This window comes from Leptodactylus fuscus, chromosome 7, assembly GCF_031893055.1.
Source record: "Leptodactylus fuscus isolate aLepFus1 chromosome 7, aLepFus1.hap2, whole genome shotgun sequence".
NCBI classification, from domain to species: Eukaryota; Metazoa; Chordata; class Amphibia; order Anura; family Leptodactylidae; genus Leptodactylus; species Leptodactylus fuscus.
Genome location: NC_134271.1, coordinates 83,529,186 through 83,547,039, shown reverse-complemented (window position 1 = coordinate 83,547,039; position 17,854 = coordinate 83,529,186). Strand labels below are relative to the sequence as shown.

The following is a 17,854-nucleotide window of genomic DNA, read 5'->3' as shown; positions in this document are numbered from 1 at the left end:
GAAAGAAATGGCTACATGCAGTGCTTTTCTCTCTGCACTTTTCTCCTTTTTTCGGGCGGAAACCCGGCAGACCCTATTATAGTCTATGGGGTCCGCGGATAACACTTTTTTTTTTAAAGAGAATTACATTTCCGTTCAGGGGTTACCCAAGCGCACTCCCAAATGGAAACCCAAACGCTGTTGTGAACCTAGCGTCAGAGTAATAGATGCATATTATGTTAGGTTCACACCTGCGTTTAAAAAAGCGATTACCTGCGACTAGAATGGGGTCCACCTGGTTTCCGCCCGAAAAATGTGGAGAAAAAATCCTTCTCTTCGCATTTTTTAAACAGATTCAGGGACAGAAGCCCTGAATAGAGACTGGGCGCAAGTGTGAACCCAGCCTGATTTATCAAACTTTGTACAACATTTGATAAATTTGACACAGACTACACTAATGATGATTCCAGCAAAACGGATTTAAAAATTCTCCTAATGATATATTTCCTCCCTATGAAATGTCACTGTTTGTGAATTTATCTTTTGACTTCTTCATTGCTGACTTTTACTCTAGTGAATTAAACACTGACCTTGGCCAAGTTGGGACTCTGTGCATATTTAGATAGATTTAATCTGGACAGGTTAATGAAAGGTCCATCTGGATTGGTTAACATTGAGGCCTACAAGGAAAAATATATGTAATTAACTTAGACTGTTATTAATAAGAATAAGTTAGTATTCTGTAGTCCATTACAAATTATAAGGTTCAAGGCTGGAAAAACACAATGCACTATATAGTCAATGACACGGTTTGCAGATTAGCTGCTGTTGTAGACTTAAAGCAACTTGAACTTCCTCCTAGTTACCGTTCCAAGTCGTATGTATCGTCCTGATGCGCTGGTGATTGGTCGGGCTGTATGTGCTGTTCTTGGGGTGCGGATTGCCTGTTCCATGGTACCTGGCCGGCCAGACTGTGTACCTGGCCTTACAAAGCCAGTGAGTGGCCGACCAGACTGAGTCACAGGTCTACAGAGAGATATATACATATCAGGCTTATACACCTGGATATCTTTCAGCACAGGGACAAACTAAATAACTTACCGTACTGCTGGACTCGGACCTTCAAGCTTCTTTGCTGTTGCTTGTCTGAGGGAAGTCCCAGGACCTGTAAATAATTTACACTTCTAATGTGAGTCAATGAAGTCAAATGTGCTCATTGAGAAAACAACATTAAATTATAGATATATTATAGGCTTGGGCACACACGGTATACATATTTAATCCAGCTACTGGAGTATAACATCTGCTCCACAGACCACTAGTTGGCCAGCTCAAATCTGAAAAACTAAGGGGATTAGAATTTCAGGTAGAATTTCCTTTAATGCCAACTACAGTGTTCGCTCATCTCTAAGCACTACAACGTGAGGATGCGTCTGACTCTTCCTTGTGTAAAAGAAGAATAAAAAGGGTTCCCATGGTATATTATAGACATCTAAGTTAAATTAATGACACTTTAATGAAACATTATATATTGGTGGAAAACCCCTAAAGCCCCCCCCTTCCCCCTAGTCTAAGAGGGAATCAGAGAAGACCAATTTGGTTTTCATGGAAACTCACAGGGCAATAACTAATGGCAAGAAAAAAAAAAAATATTTACCAGTAATGGTAGACACTAGAGATGAGCGAACACTAAAATGTTCGAGGTTCGAAATTCGATTCGAACAGCCGCTCACTGTTCGAGTGTTCGAATGGGTTTCGAACCCCATTATAGTCTATGGGGAACATAAACTCGTTAAGGGGGAAACCCAAATTCGTGTCTGGAGGGTCACCAAGTCCACTATGACACCCCAGGAAATGATACCAACACCCTGGAATGACACTGGGACAGCAGGGGAAGCATGTCTGGGGGCATAAAAGTCACTTTATTTCATGGAAATCCCTGTCAGTTTGCGATTTTCGCAAGCTAACTTTTCCCCATAGAAATGCATTGGCCAGTGCTGATTGGCCAGAGTACGGAACTCGACCAATCAGCGCTGGCTCTGCTGGAGGAGGCGGAGTCTAAGATAGCTCCACACCAGTCTCCATTCAGGTCCGACCTTAGACTCCGCCTCCTCCGGCAGAGCCAGCGCTGATTGGCCGAAGGCTGGCCAATGCATTCCTATGCGAATGCAGACTTAGCAGTGCTGAGTCAGTTTTGCTCAACTACACATCTGATGCACACTCGGCACTGCTACATCAGATGTAGCAATCTGATGTAGCAGAGCCGAGGGTGCACTAGAACCCCTGTGCAAACTCAGTTCACGCTAATAGAATGCATTGGCCAGCGCTGATTGGCCAATGCATTCTATTAGCCCGATGAAGTAGAGCTGAATGTGTGTGCTAAGCACACACATTCAGCACTGCTTCATCACGCCAATACAATGCATTAGCCAGTGCTGATTGGCCACAGTACGGAATTCGGCACACACATTCAGCTCTACTTCATCGGGCTAATAGAATGCATTGGCCAGCGCTGATTGGCCAGAGTACGGAACTCGACCAATCAGCGCTGGCTCTGCTGGAGGAGGCGGAGTCTAAGATCGCTCCACACCAGTCTCCATTCAGGTCCGACCTTAGACTCCGCCTCCTCCAGCAGAGCCAGCGCTGATTGGCCGAATTCCGTACTCTGGCCAATCAGCACTGGCTAATGCATTGTATTGGCGTGATGAAGCAGTGCTGAATGTGTGTGCTTAGCACACACATTCAGCTCTACTTCATCGGGCTAATAGAATGCATTGGCTAATCAGCGCTGGCCAATGCATTCTATTAGTGTGAACTGAGTTTGCACAGGGGTTCTAGTGCACCCTCGGCTCTGCTACATCAGATTGCTACATCTGATGTAGCAGTGCCGAGTGTGCATCAGATGTGTAGTTGAGCAAAACTGACTCAGCACTGCTAAGTCTCTGCATTCGCATAGGAATGCATTGGCCAGCCTTCGGCCAATCAGCGCTGGCTCTGCCGGAGGAGGCGGAGTCTAAGGTCGGACCTGAATGGAGACTGGTGTGGAGCGATCTTAGACTCCGCCTCCTCCAGCAGAGCCAGCGCTGATTGGTCGAGTTCCGTACTCTGGCCAATCAGCGCTGGCCAATGCATTCTATTAGCCCGATGAAGTAGAGCTGAATGTGTGTGCTTAGCACACACATTCAGCTCTACTTCATCAGGCTAATAGAATACATTGGCCAATCAGCGCTGGCCACTGCATTCTATTAGCTTGATGAAGCAGAGTGTGCACAAGGGTTCAAGCGCACCCTCGGCTCTGATGTAGCAGAGCTGAGGGTGCACAAGGGTTCAAGTGCACTGATTGGCCAGAGTACGGAATTCGGCCAATCAGCGCTGGTCAATGCATCCCTATGGGAAAAAGTTTATCTCACAAAAATCACAATTACACACCCGATAGAGCCCCAAAAAGTTATTTTTAATAACATTCCCCCCTAAATAAAGGTTATCCCTAGCTATCCCTGCCTGTACAGCTATCCCTGTCTCATAGTCACAAAGTTCACATTCTCATATGACCCGGATTTGAAATCCACTATTCGTCTAAAATGGAGGTCACCTGATTTCGGCAGCCAATGACTTTTTCCAATTTTTTTCAATGCCCCCGGTGTCGTAGTTCCTGTCCCACCTCCCCTGCGCTGTTATTGGTGCAAAAAAGGCGCCAGGGAAGGTGGGAGGGGAATCGAATTTTGGCGCACTTTACCACGTGGTGTTCGATTCGATTCGAACATGGCGAACACCCTGATATCCGATCGAACATGTGTTCGATAGAACACTGTTCGCTCATCTCTAGTAGACACATCAGTGGTATAGCATCTTAGAAAGAGACTTACGTGCCACCTGTGCAATAGAATTTTCATCCAATGTCATTTCAGCAATTCCCTCTTGATCCACATCAATCTCATCCACATAAACCATCTCAGTAAGGGCTCGGGTCTTGAGGCTCCATGCTGCCTGAGGGAATATAAGACTCATCATACTAGAAGACATTCACACAGTCTTATAGTTACAGAATAAACCTACTTGAGAGACAGAAGATGCCCCAAATTTATCACAATGGAGCACAGGAGAGTTAATCGTACCAGAATTCTAGATGTCAGCTCATACGTTTCTTGGAGGAATAAAAGAGGAACAGCACACCTGAGAACTCTAAGCAAAGACGCTCCAGAATAGTTATATTAAGGTGGAAAACAAGGATTTAGCAAAAAGAGACATGACAGGTCCATTTCAATAAATCTATTAAATTTAATTAAAAAAAAAAAATCTAACTCAAATCAATATTTGGTGTGACCACCCTTTGGAGGAAGAGTCCTGAAAGTGATGATACTGCACCCAGAGAGCCCTGATCTCAACATCAGCCAGTCTGTCTGGATTACATGAAGAGACAGAAGGATTTGAGTAAGCTTACAAAAACAGAAGATCTGAGCTTAGTTCTCCAACATGTTTGGAACCTTCCTACTGAGTTCCTTCAAAATCTGTGTGCAAGTGTACGTAGAAGAACTGATGCTGTATTGAAGCCAAAGATAGTTACACTAATTATGGAGGTGATTTACATTTCTCTTTTGTCCATTCACTTTGCATTTTGTTATTTGACAAAAATAAACTAGTGCATTATATATATATATATATATATATATATATATATATATATATATATATATATAGTGTGTGTGTGTGTATAGTGTGTGGCACTGGGGAGAGCAATGTCCACCGTACAACTGGAAAAAGTAAGGCGTTCAATGTCAAAGCAGATGTCTGTCTTTGGGGATCCCCGACTGCTCTGAATCTCTCCGGCAATAACCATATTGGTCATCATTTTTAGGCATTGCAAATGAAGACAGAAAGTAATGCAGGCAGCAGCAAACATGCATAATAGCGGAAATAAAACCAATTTACACCACTGTCAGTAGGTTCTTATAACAATATCTCACCCAGCCTGCAGTGGAAATGTAATGTCAGGAATGGCCAGCGGGGGCTGAGGCTGCAGTCTGGTAACGATGCAAGACGCTAATTAAAATATGCCAAGAAAATAATGAATATCCTGAGGAATACACCTCCAGGACTTCTCCTGCTCCAACTCCAGCAAGGAAATAAATTAATGTTTAACAAACTTGCATCAAGTGAATCACTAAATTGCAGAACTGGGATATTTAAGAAAGGTTTATATTTACATTTAAATAAAGTTATTCAAATGAATAGATTTTACCAAGAGGAGCACAGAATTATCTATTGCCCACAAGAGCATTTAGTGTGCACTACAGACATATCAGCACTGTTATGGAACTCAAGAGCTCAAGTATAAGTGTGGTCGTGTCTGTATTTATCATGCACAAAGTATGAGAGGAACTAAGAGGAAGATGAGACTCCATGGACTGTTATACCCCAAATCAGCCACCCCCCCCACCACACATACTCTCCCCCTCGACTCCAACTCCCCCCCCCCCCAACTTTACTAGCTTTGGCAACGCCAAATATCCATTCGGACGTGCCAATAAAGCCTATTTGATTTGTATGGAGGTGCCCCATGGGGGTAACACTATCAGTGAGAACAAACTGACCTGCTGTGGCACAACCATTTAGGATCAGTACAGGAAGAGTAATGTAATGTATGTACAGAGTAACTCCACCAGCAGAATAGTGAGTGCAGCTCTGGAGTATAATACAGGTATAACTTGGGTGTGGGTGTTAGGGGGTTGTTGGCAATAAATTGATGGCAGATGAAGAAGACATTAAACTGGGGTCAAATGGAGGGGGCGTGTTTAACTGGGAAGGCAGATGGCGGGTGACATTCAACTAGGGGCAACTAGAGGAGGACATTAAACTGTTAAACCGTGGGACTAGCTGGAGGGGGAAATGTCTGCCTATAGTTGCTCCCATATTAATGTCCCCCTCCATTTGCCCCCCAGTTTAAAGGGGCTCTATCATTGGGAAAAGTCATTTTTAGATAAGCACATCCTTGTATAGCCTTTAGAAAAGGTATTTCACACCTACCTTTTGTATGTAAATCGCCTCAGTAGATTTTGAATAAGTCCGTTTTTATTCATATGCTAATGAGCTTCGACCATGCACTGGAAGTGACTGTGTGCACTGTCTGCTCTATGTGTATGTATAGCAGAGGCTGCTGTGCTGATGACTCATCTCTGCTATACATACACATAGAGCAAGATAGTGACCTGGGCAGCTCATCTGCATGAAAAGGCCGTTATGCAATGACCCAGGAGGCGGTATTCGGGAGTACGACGATGCTGTGTTTGGAGCATAGGGGGAACGCCCACCGTGCTACCTGAATTTCATTAACATATATCGAAAAAACAATTTATTTCCAAAAAGGCGTCGAGCAGGACAAAAACAGAGATAGGACTAGAATAGCCTTTCTAAAGTCTATTCCTACATGTGCTTAGAGAAAAATCAATATCACCAATGATAGACTCCCTTTAGAGGGGTTATCCAGGTTCCAATATCTACAAATACATCCATAGCAGTGTTAAATACTCCTTGTTGCCTTGTGCACTCTTTGCTTGGATTTATTTTCCTTGAGACTCATTGGCATCAGTATTAGTTACATGGAGTGAATCTGTGAAGAAACTACATTTCCCATGATTCATCTGTATGCTCTCCCCTCCGATGAAATCACAGGTAATAAATCACTCCCATATCTCAGGTCACATGATGCTATGATGTTTCGTTTGGATGCTCACTTCCCCCTCCCCTCTGTGAAGAGCAAACACAGAGAGTGAGTGCAGACAGATGCCTCATGGGAACTGTAGTTTCTTCACAGATACAATGCATGTAAATAACAGTGATATAAGGAGTCTCAAGTAAAATAAAGCCAAGAAAAGGGGTTCATAAGGAAACAGTGAGTATTTAGCACTGCTGTGGATAATGCTGTGCAGATAATTTTTGGAAGTTGAACAACCCCTTTAAATTAAGCAACGTGAAGACATTACATCTGCCTTCTACATTTTTCAGTTTAGGAGCCAATGGCTTCTAGATATTTATTTTACTCTAGAGAACTACATTATGTAACTATAGGTTCACTGGAAGAGTAAAACAGCACAGCAGGCTGCACAATATTCTCTGGTAAAGTGACAGACACTATCGAGTCCATCCAGTGCCACCAATTTTAGTTGTGTAATAGATCTGTTCCATAAACCTAGCCCAAGTAACATTATATATATCCAGAATGACTGAACTCTTTGTATACATTAATTCAACAAGTAACAACCACATGTTCAACCACAATACATATCCATTTTTTCTAAACTCGTCCACATTGAGAAATAATAGTGTAAACTGCATCCAAGCAACTATCAGCACACTACAGTCTAAACTACAGCGACAGAGGCTTTGGAAGCATCTAATGTCCGTCTACACAACTATACAATCATTACCTGTATTAACTGCTCACAAGTCTTCTCCTTAGGAAGCAAAGAAGGAAAATAGAATTGTATTAAAGAGTAACTATAGAACTCCGAGAAGGCAAGAACAAACCAGCAAACTAAGACTTTTATACATACAGCTAGTAATAATATTAAAGTAGACTGCAGATAACACATAGGTCTAACATTGAGGGTGTCTATAGAAAAATCTGATATATTTAAAATTATTCCCTGTAATTATATTATTATCAGAAAGTAGCAACCACATGGCAACACTTCTCTGCACTGTCTGTGCTGTATATGGAAGCCTGTACTTAACCAAACAGTACGGACAGAACTATGGCTGCTGATAGACCCCATACATAAAGGTGGGAGTCAGTGTCCCCCCCCCCCCCTCACTTGCAAACACAACAATTATCCCCCCCCCTTCCCCAATCATACCAGCCATAGAAACTCTAGGACACATTATGACTTGCATGTGAACAGTATCTCAATGGATATGTGGATATAAGTGTGGCCGCCAATCCATCGGCAATGATTATTCACATGAGCACTGCAGCCACTCACTGGCTTTAGGCTCTATTCAGATGACCATGATGCAAAACACTCATTCTTTATAATCATTTTGCATATGTAGACACCTGTTTCCATGGATCCCTTATAGACTTAAAAGGGGTTGTCTGGGATATGTTAAAAACCCTACACTAATCTAAACACCCTCCCACTTTCTAAATAATATTAATAAAAAAAAATGTATATTTACCCATATCCCTGGGACGGTCTTATGATAATCCGGTGATGATTCATTTCCCCATTTCCGGAAACGGATCGTCTCTACGGCTCCCCCCATCCTCTTCATTCATACTTACCCATCTACGGCTTCTTTCGGTGAAAGGGGTCCTCCTCCTGTACTGGCAGGGCGTGTGCTCTTCTCCTAGCAGTGTGCACGCACTGCTGCCAGTAAATCACCTCTACGGCATGTATTCGCATGCGCAATAGAGGTGACTCGTCGGAGGACCGGGCACACAGTACAGGAGGAAAAGAGGCTATGTCACAAGAAGACACCATGGAGGGTAAGTACGTAATATGGGTCAGGGGTGGGCTGAGTAGGTAGGGTAGAGTAGGACATATAGAATAGCTAGAGAGACAGGGAGTGGGTGTAAGGGAGGGGGTAGTGAGGAAGGAGGGGGAGAGAAGTGAGAGGGGTTAGGAAGTTACACCAGGGGTCCCCCAAGACACCCAGAAATCACTCAAAACACACTAAAAAGTATATAGGTACATTTATTAAACCATTAATAGCATCAATAGACATTTAAAGTAGCTCTATCATTGGGAAGTCATTTTTAGCTAAGCACATCCTTGCATAGTCTTTTGAAAGGCTATTCCACACCTACATTTTGTATGTAAATCGCCTCAGTAGTTTTTGAATAATTCCATTTCTTATTCATATGCTAATTAGCCTTCTCCATGCACCCAGAAGTGTCCTTGAGCACTGTCTACAGAATGTGTATGAGAGCAGAGAGACTGCTGCTGATGACTCATCTCTCTGCTCTCATACACATAGAGAATAGCAGAGGATGCACACAGACACTTCTGGGGTGCACGGAGGAAGCTCATTAGCATGTGAATAAAAACTGACTTATTCAAAAACTAATGAGGCAATTTACATACAAAAAAGTATGTGCTTAGCTAAAAATGACTTCTCCCAAGCCCCTTTAAAAAAAAAAAAAAAAAAAATTTTGCCCAGAAAATCCCTTTAAGTCTATTAAGGGATCTGTGAAAATGGGAAAATATAGTCTGTGTTATATTTGTTGTAGGCCCATTAAAACAGAGTCAAAAATTATTCATGTGATGGCTGTTAATATTGTTTGTGTGAATAGAGGCTTAGATGTAACACTTGCAACTAAGTCAATGTAACTACTGAGACTAGCGAGTGGCTGCTCTCTCACATGAACAATACCGCTGCAGAAACAGCCGGGACCACCAGACTGGTGGCACTGAAGCTTCAGGTGATTTATGGGGTAATTAATGACTATACTTTTATTTTATAGGCTTTTTTAAAGGGGGTAAAGAGCAGAGACCATTGGGGACCCAGTGAGCATCAAACTGGAGTCAAATGGTGGGATGACTAATAGAAGTATGAATTCTAATTTATTTTAAAAAAATAATTAAATTTAAAAAAAAAAAAGAGAACCCTTTTAAGCCCATTTTCTTACAATTGGCTAAGGATGGGGGTGCTGATGGCTCCTGGATATTAACACAGAGATAAAAACAGGTAAATCTATGCAGTCCTGACTCATGCGTAGACACCATACAGCTGAAGACAACGCACACAAAGCTTCTTCATAAATGTGCACATCAGAATAAATGCGAACATAAGCGTAGGTGGAGAATTGACTCAACAATACAGACAAGGCTTCAGGGTCACCGCTTCCTGCATATTGCATATGCTCAGTTTTGCTCTATGTTATGTAGTAACAATCTTCCAATGTCACTTCCCAAGGTCGGCCACTGTATACTAACAGTACTTGCAAAGCTCCAATCCATTATCCAACCAAGGACTACTCAAGAACAGAAACGCTGATACTGTACAGCTTATATAATATACAGATATTCATCTATAACACACAATAGATATATTTATACTCTCATCTAGGACATACCCTACATGCAGCCTCCTCAAGATCATCTTATTAGCACATAAGCAGATTACAGATCTATTCCTGCCCCCATGTCTCTCATTTTTGTTGTTCTCACCTGCAAGTATCATACTATGAACACCTTGAAGACCAGATGTAAATCCATCTTTCTTCCACTGCCAAGAGTTTACTGACACTGTGTGGTCATAGTTTGGTTTATAGCGAATAAATTAGTATGACCACAACGTGTGACTAATACCTCAGTACAGACTGGTTAAAGATCAGTTAGGAAAAGCTGCAGCCGGCAGCATGTTTCTACACTAGGCCTGGTTCACATCTGCGTTCAGTGATTCCGATCCCCTCTCCACATGAAAAACGCTGAGAGAAAAATCCTGCAAGCAGCACTTTTTTCTCTGCATTTTTCGTGTGAAAACCACAAGGACCCCATTATAGTCTGTGGGGTGTGTGGATTTCCTAAGGTAAGGCTTTTTTTTTTTTCTTTCCAGAATAGGGTTCGGTTCAGGGGATCACCAAGTAGACCCCCCAAATGCAGATGTGAATCTAACCTGAGTTACTGCAGTTCATTTCATGTCCCCTGTTCAAATACAATACATGGCCATGTCCTCTACACTAAAAATTGCTCTCAGAAAGATGCATTATAGGTCACAGACACATTATGATGTACAGTAGTTACAGAGTCTTTTTTGTTTTGTGAAGGGAAAAGTCATGGCAGTGGGTAAAATCTGTGGGCTTTGTCCCATTGTATAGCTGCGGCAGCAATACTGATCGTTGCGATGTTCTGGTGTTGGACCCCTAGAATCAGATACTAATAACATATCCTGTGAATAGGTCAACAGTAAGAAAAAGGTTTTAAGCTTCGAAGTCACACATTGCAGCTTTTTATTATTGAAGAGTTTGCTGGGGGGGAGGTTGAGGGAAGGTTAGTTGGTTAAATTCGATTTAGCAGAAGGGAAAAGTGTAAATGCTTCCTTTAGATTTCCCATTCCTTTAAAAGTTACAAAAAAATTACAAAGAATTTCCTTACTAGATATAAAGTAATTTGTCCACTCTGGAATAGCGCAGTCCCAACACACATTTTAGAACAACCTTCTTAAATATTTTATAGAGCTGGGCGATTACTCAAAAAAGAACCCGAACATCAACCAGGACAACCAATGTGATTATGTTCACGTCAATTATTTCGGTTCAGTGATTACAATGTCTTCAGACCTTGGAGTATATTAAGCAGAGAGGCACAGGGGAAGTGATCATAGACGCAAGTGTCACAACGCTGCGTCACCCATGTGATCGCTGAAGGCCAAGCAATCATAGGCTTTACGTCAGTCAGCAGAATGGAAGACAGTAGGGAGTTGCACTGGAGTCTAGGAGAGATCAGTAGGGGCTTTTTAAAATTTTGGATGACCTCCCCTGGGCCTCCAAATATTAGATTCTTTACTGTACAATGAACTCTAAATTTCTATTTAGGCACAGGGGCACCCTACAAATAAGAGAATTCTGTCTGGGGGGCAGAAGTTATCAGCTATTCATATGAGCTGCCGTACCTGACATGCAAATGAACACAGGGACCAATTAACAATTCAAATTAATAGCTGGCAGCATCACAGATAGATGTGATCGAACAACAGCACCCATTTTTCTTGCGTCATGTGAATTGGACACAGCTGACACATAGAAATACACTACAATGTACAATGTCCGTTGTTTCCTAGTGCACAAAACACATAGCTAAGGTAGAACCAGCCTGCAAAAGTGCCCACCACCAACATAACAAACAAAACTGCCCGATCAGGGGAGAGAGTTTATTTAGCCCTTTCAGTGCTGCAGCAGAATGGTTAGTGATCAGCCATACAGCTGGGTACAGACACATCAGCCCACAAGACAGTATCACACACAGTGGGTACAAATACATCAGCTCACAAGACAGTATCACACACTATAGGTACAGACACATCAGCCCACAAGACAGTATCACACACTATGGGTACAGACACATCAGCCCACAAGACAGTATCACACACTATGGGTACAGATACATCAGCCCACAAGACAGTATCACACACTATAGGTACAGACACATCAGCCCACAAGACAGTATCACACACTATGGGTACAGACACATCAGACCACAAGACAGTATCACACACTATGGGTACAGACACATCAGCCCACAAGACAGTATCACACACTATGGGTACAGACACATCAGCCCACAAGACAGTATCACACACTATGGGTACAGATACATCAGCCCACAAGACAGTATCACACACTATAGGTACAGACACATCAGCCCACAAGACAGTATCACACACTATGGGTACAGACACATCAGACCACAAGACAGTATCACACACTATGGGTACAGACACATCAGCCCACAAGACAGTATCACACACTATAGGTACAGATACATCAGCCCACAAGACAGTATCACACACTATGGGTACAGATACATCAGCCCACAAGACAGTATCACACACTATGGGTACAGACACATCAGACCACAAGACAGTATCACACACTATAGGTACAGACACATCAGCCCACAAGACAGTATCACACACTATAGGTACAGATACATCAGCCCACAAGACAGTATCACACACTATGGGTACAGATACATCAGCCCACAAGACAGTATCACACACTATGGGTACAGACACATCAGACCACAAGACAGTATCACACACTATAGGTACAGATACATCAGCCCACAAGACAGTATCACACACTATGGGTACAGATACATCAGCCCACAAGACAGTATCACACACTATGGGTACAGATACATCAGCCCACAAGACAGTATCACACACTATAGGTACAGATACATCAGCCCACAAGACAGTATCACACACTATGGGTACAGATACATCAGCTCACAGGACAGTATCACACACTATAGGTAAAGACACATCAACCCACAAGACAGTATCACACACTATGGGTACAGATACATCAGCCCACAAGACAGTATCACACACTATGGGTACAGATACATCAGCTCACAGGACAGTATCACACACTATAGGTAAAGACACATCAACCCACAAGACAGTATCACACACTATGGGTACAGATACATCAGCTCACAGGACAGTATCACACACTATAGGTAAAGACACATCAGCCCACAAGACAGTATCACACACTATGGGTATAGATACATCAGCCCACAAGACAGTATCACACACTATAGGTACAGATACATCAGCTCACAAGACAGTATCACACACTATAGGTACAGATACATCAGCCCACAAGACAGTATCACACACAGTGGGTACAGATACATCAGCCCACAAGACAGTATCACACACTATAGGTACAGATACATCAGCTCACAAGACAGTATCACACACTATGGGTACAGATACATCAGCTCACAAGACAGTATCACACACTATAGGTACAGATACATCAGCTCACAAGACAGTATCACACACTATAGGTAAAGACACATCAACCCACAAGACAGTATCACACACTATAGGTACAGATACATCAGCCCACAGGACAGTATCACACACTATGGGTACAGATACATCAGCTCACAAGACAGTATCACACACTATAGGTAAAGACACATCAGCCCACAAGACAGTATCACACACTATAGGTACAGATACATCAGCCCACAAGACAGTATCACACACTATAGGTAAAGACACATCAGCCCACAAGACAGTATCACACACTATAGGTACAGACACATCAGCCCACAAGACAGTATCACACACTATAGGTACAGACACATCAGCCCACAAGACAGTATCACACACTATAGGTACAGATACATCAGCCCAAAAGACAGTATCACACACTATAGGTAAAGACACATCAGCCCACAAGACAGTATCACACACTATGGGTACAGATACATCAGCTCACAAGACAGTATCACACACTATAGGTACAGATACATCAGCTCACAAGACAGTATCACACACTATAGGTAAAGACACATCAGCCCACAAGACAGTATCACACACTATAGGTACAGATACATCAGCCCACAAGACAGTATCACACACTATAGGTACAGATACATCAGCCCACAAGACAGTATCACACACTATAGGTAAAGACACATCAGCCCACAAGACAGTATCACACACTATAGGTACAGATACATCAGCCCACAAGACAGTATCACACACTATGGGTACAGATACATCAGCTCACAGGACAGTATCACACACTATGGGTACAGATACATCAGCTCACAGGACAGTATCACACACTATAGGTAAAAGGAAAATGTTTGTTTTGGTACCGTGTTAGCCAGTGGTTATAAAATATAAAAAACAAAAAAAACTTTGCAAGTCTTCAGTAGGTGATACCTTTTTTAATGGCTAACTCATAATGATGACAGAATATGACGTTTCGAAGCTTTCCTCTGAGCTTCTTCTTCAGATATAACTAAAAAACACTTTCTAGAGGCTGCATATTTATGTACAACAGGACACAGGGCTAGAATTACAGGAGGGAGGGGGGAAGAGGCTTATTACTATATACTTATAACAACAAACAATCAATTGCCAGATCCCTCAGTTGAACTGAGGGATCTGGCAATTGATTGTTTGTTGTTATAAGTATATAGTAATAAGCCTCTTCCCCCCTCCCTCCTGTAATTCTAGCCCTGTGTCCTGTTGTACATAAATATGCAGCCTCTAGAAAGTGTTTTTTAGTTATATCTGAAGAAGAAGCTCAGAGGAAAGCTTCGAAACGTCATATTCTGTCATCATTATGAGTTAGCCATTAAAAAAGGTATCACCTACTGAAGACTTGCAAAGTTTTTTTTGTTTTTTATACACTATAGGTAGAGATACATCAGCCCACAAGACAGTATCACACACTATGGGTACAGATACATCAGCTCACAAGACAGTATCACACACTATAGGTACAGATACATCAGCCCACAAGACAGTATCACACACTATGGGTACAGATACATCAGCTCACAGGATAGTATCACACACTATGGGTACAGATACATCAGCTCACAGGACAGTATCACACACTATGGGTACAGATACATCAGCTCACAGGACAGTATCACACACTATAGGTAAAGACACATCAGCCCGGAAGACAGTATCACACACTATAGGTACAGATACATCAGCTCACAAGACAGTATCACACACTATAGGTACAGATACATCAGCTCACAAGACAGTATCACACACTATAGGTACAGATACATCAGCCCACAAGACAGTATCACACACTATGGGTACAGATACATCAGCTCACAGGACAGTATCACACACTATAGGTACAGATACATCAGCCCACAAGACAGTATCACACACTATGGGTACAGATACATCAGCTCACAGGACAGTATCACACACTATGGGTACAGATACATCAGCTCACAGGACAGTATCACACACTATGGGTACAGATACATCAGCTCACAGGACAGTATCACACACTATGGGTACAGATACATCAGCTCACAGGACAGTATCACACACTATAGGTACAGACACATCAGCCCACAAGACAGTATCACACACTATGGGTACAGATACATCAGCTCACAAGACAGTATCACACACTATGGGTACAGATACATCAGCTCACAGGACAGTATCACACACTATAGGTATAGATACATCAGCTCACAAGACAGTATCACACACTATAGGTAAAGACACATCAGCCCACAAGACAGTATCACACACTATAGGTACAGATACATCAGCCCACAAGACAGTATCACACACTATAGGTACAGATACATCAGCCCACAAGACAGTATCACACACTATGGGTACAGATACATCAGCTCACAGGACAGTATCACACACTATGGGTACAGATACATCAGCCCACAAGACAGTATCACACACTATGGGTACAGACACATCAGCTCACAGGACAGTATCACACACTATAGGTACAGATACATCAGCCCACAAGACAGTATCACACACTATGGGTACAGATACATCAGCTCACAGGACAGTATCACACACTATAGGTAAAGACACATCAGCCCACAAGACAGTATCACACACTATGGGTACAGATACATCAGCCCACAAGACAGTATCACACACTATAGGTACAGATACATCAGCCCACAAGACAGTATCACACACTATGGGTACAGATACATCAGCTCACAGGACAGTATCACACACTATAGGTAAAGACACATCAGCCCACAAGACAGTATCACACACTATGGGTACAGATACATCAGCCCACAAGACAGTATCACACACTATGGGTACAGATACATCAGCCCACAAGACAGTATCACACACTATAGGTACAGATACATCAGCTCACAGGACAGTATCACACACTATAGGTAAAGACACATCAGACCACAAGACAGTATCACACACTATGGGTACAGACACATCAGCTCACAGGACAGTATCACACACTATAGGTACAGATACATCAGCCCACAAGACAGTATCACACACTATGGGTACAGATACATCAGCTCACAGGACAGTATCACACACTATAGGTAAAGACACATCAGCCCACAAGACAGTATCACACACTATGGGTACAGATACATCAGCCCACAAGACAGTATCACACACTATAGGTACAGATACATCAGCCCACAAGACAGTATCACACACTATGGGTACAGATACATCAGCTCACAGGACAGTATCACACACTATAGGTAAAGACACATCAGCCCACAAGACAGTATCACACACTATGGGTACAGATACATCAGCCCACAAGACAGTATCACACACTATGGGTACAGATACATCAGCCCACAAGACAGTATCACACACTATAGGTACAGATACATCAGCTCACAGGACAGTATCACACACTATAGGTAAAGACACATCAGACCACAAGACAGTATCACACACTATGGGTACAGACACATCAGCTCACAGGACAGTATCACACACTATAGGTACAGATACATCAGCCCACAAGACAGTATCACACACTATGGGTACAGATACATCAGCTCACAGGACAGTATCACACACTATAGGTAAAGACACATCAGCCCACAAGACAGTATCACACACTATGGGTACAGATACATCAGCCCACAAGACAGTATCACACACTATAGGTACAGATACATCAGCCCACAAGACAGTATCACACACTATGGGTACAGACACATCAGCTCACAGGACAGTATCACACACTATAGGTAAAGACACATCAGCCCACAAGACAGTATCACACACTATGGGTACAGATACATCAGCCCACAAGACAGTATCACACACTATGGGTACAGATACATCAGCTCACAGGACAGTATCACACACTATAGGTAAAGACACATCAACCCACAAGACAGTATCACACACTATGGGTACAGATACATCAGCCCACAAGACAGTATCACACACTATGGGTACAGATACATCAGCTCACAGGACAGTATCACACACTATAGGTAAAGACACATCAACCCACAAGACAGTATCACACACTATGGGTACAGATACATCAGCTCACAGGACAGTATCACACACTATAGGTAAAGACACATCAGCCCACAAGACAGTATCACACACTATGGGTATAGATACATCAGCCCACAAGACAGTATCACACACTATAGGTACAGATACATCAGCTCACAAGACAGTATCACACACTATAGGTACAGATACATCAGCCCACAAGACAGTATCACACACAGTGGGTACAGATACATCAGCTCACAAGACAGTATCACACACTATAGGTACAGATACATCAGCCCACAAGACAGTATCACACACTATAGGTACAGATACATCAGCTCACAAGACAGTATCACACACTATG

The 17,854-nt window shown here is 42.6% G+C and overlaps 1 protein-coding gene across 4 annotated transcripts in view; it reads right to left on the bottom strand.

The window, feature by feature from the left end:
• The window catches only part of TTC8 (tetratricopeptide repeat domain 8), a 485,821-nt gene that overhangs the window by 463,348 nt on the left and 4,619 nt on the right, over positions 1–17,854 (bottom strand). For 2 of the 4 annotated variants that reach the window (XM_075282409.1, XM_075282408.1), the window contains exons 2-6: positions 7,404–7,430; positions 3,846–3,966; positions 1,081–1,144; positions 846–1,005; positions 570–659 (exon numbers count right to left, since the gene is read on the bottom strand). In XM_075282409.1, the coding sequence (XP_075138510.1) occupies positions 570–659; positions 846–1,005; positions 1,081–1,144; positions 3,846–3,966; positions 7,404–7,430 (462 nt within the window). The remainder of the gene's footprint in view (positions 1–569; positions 660–845; positions 1,006–1,080; positions 1,145–3,845; positions 3,967–7,403; positions 7,431–17,854) is intronic. The other 2 variants (XM_075282410.1, XM_075282411.1) reach the window with 2 other exon arrangements.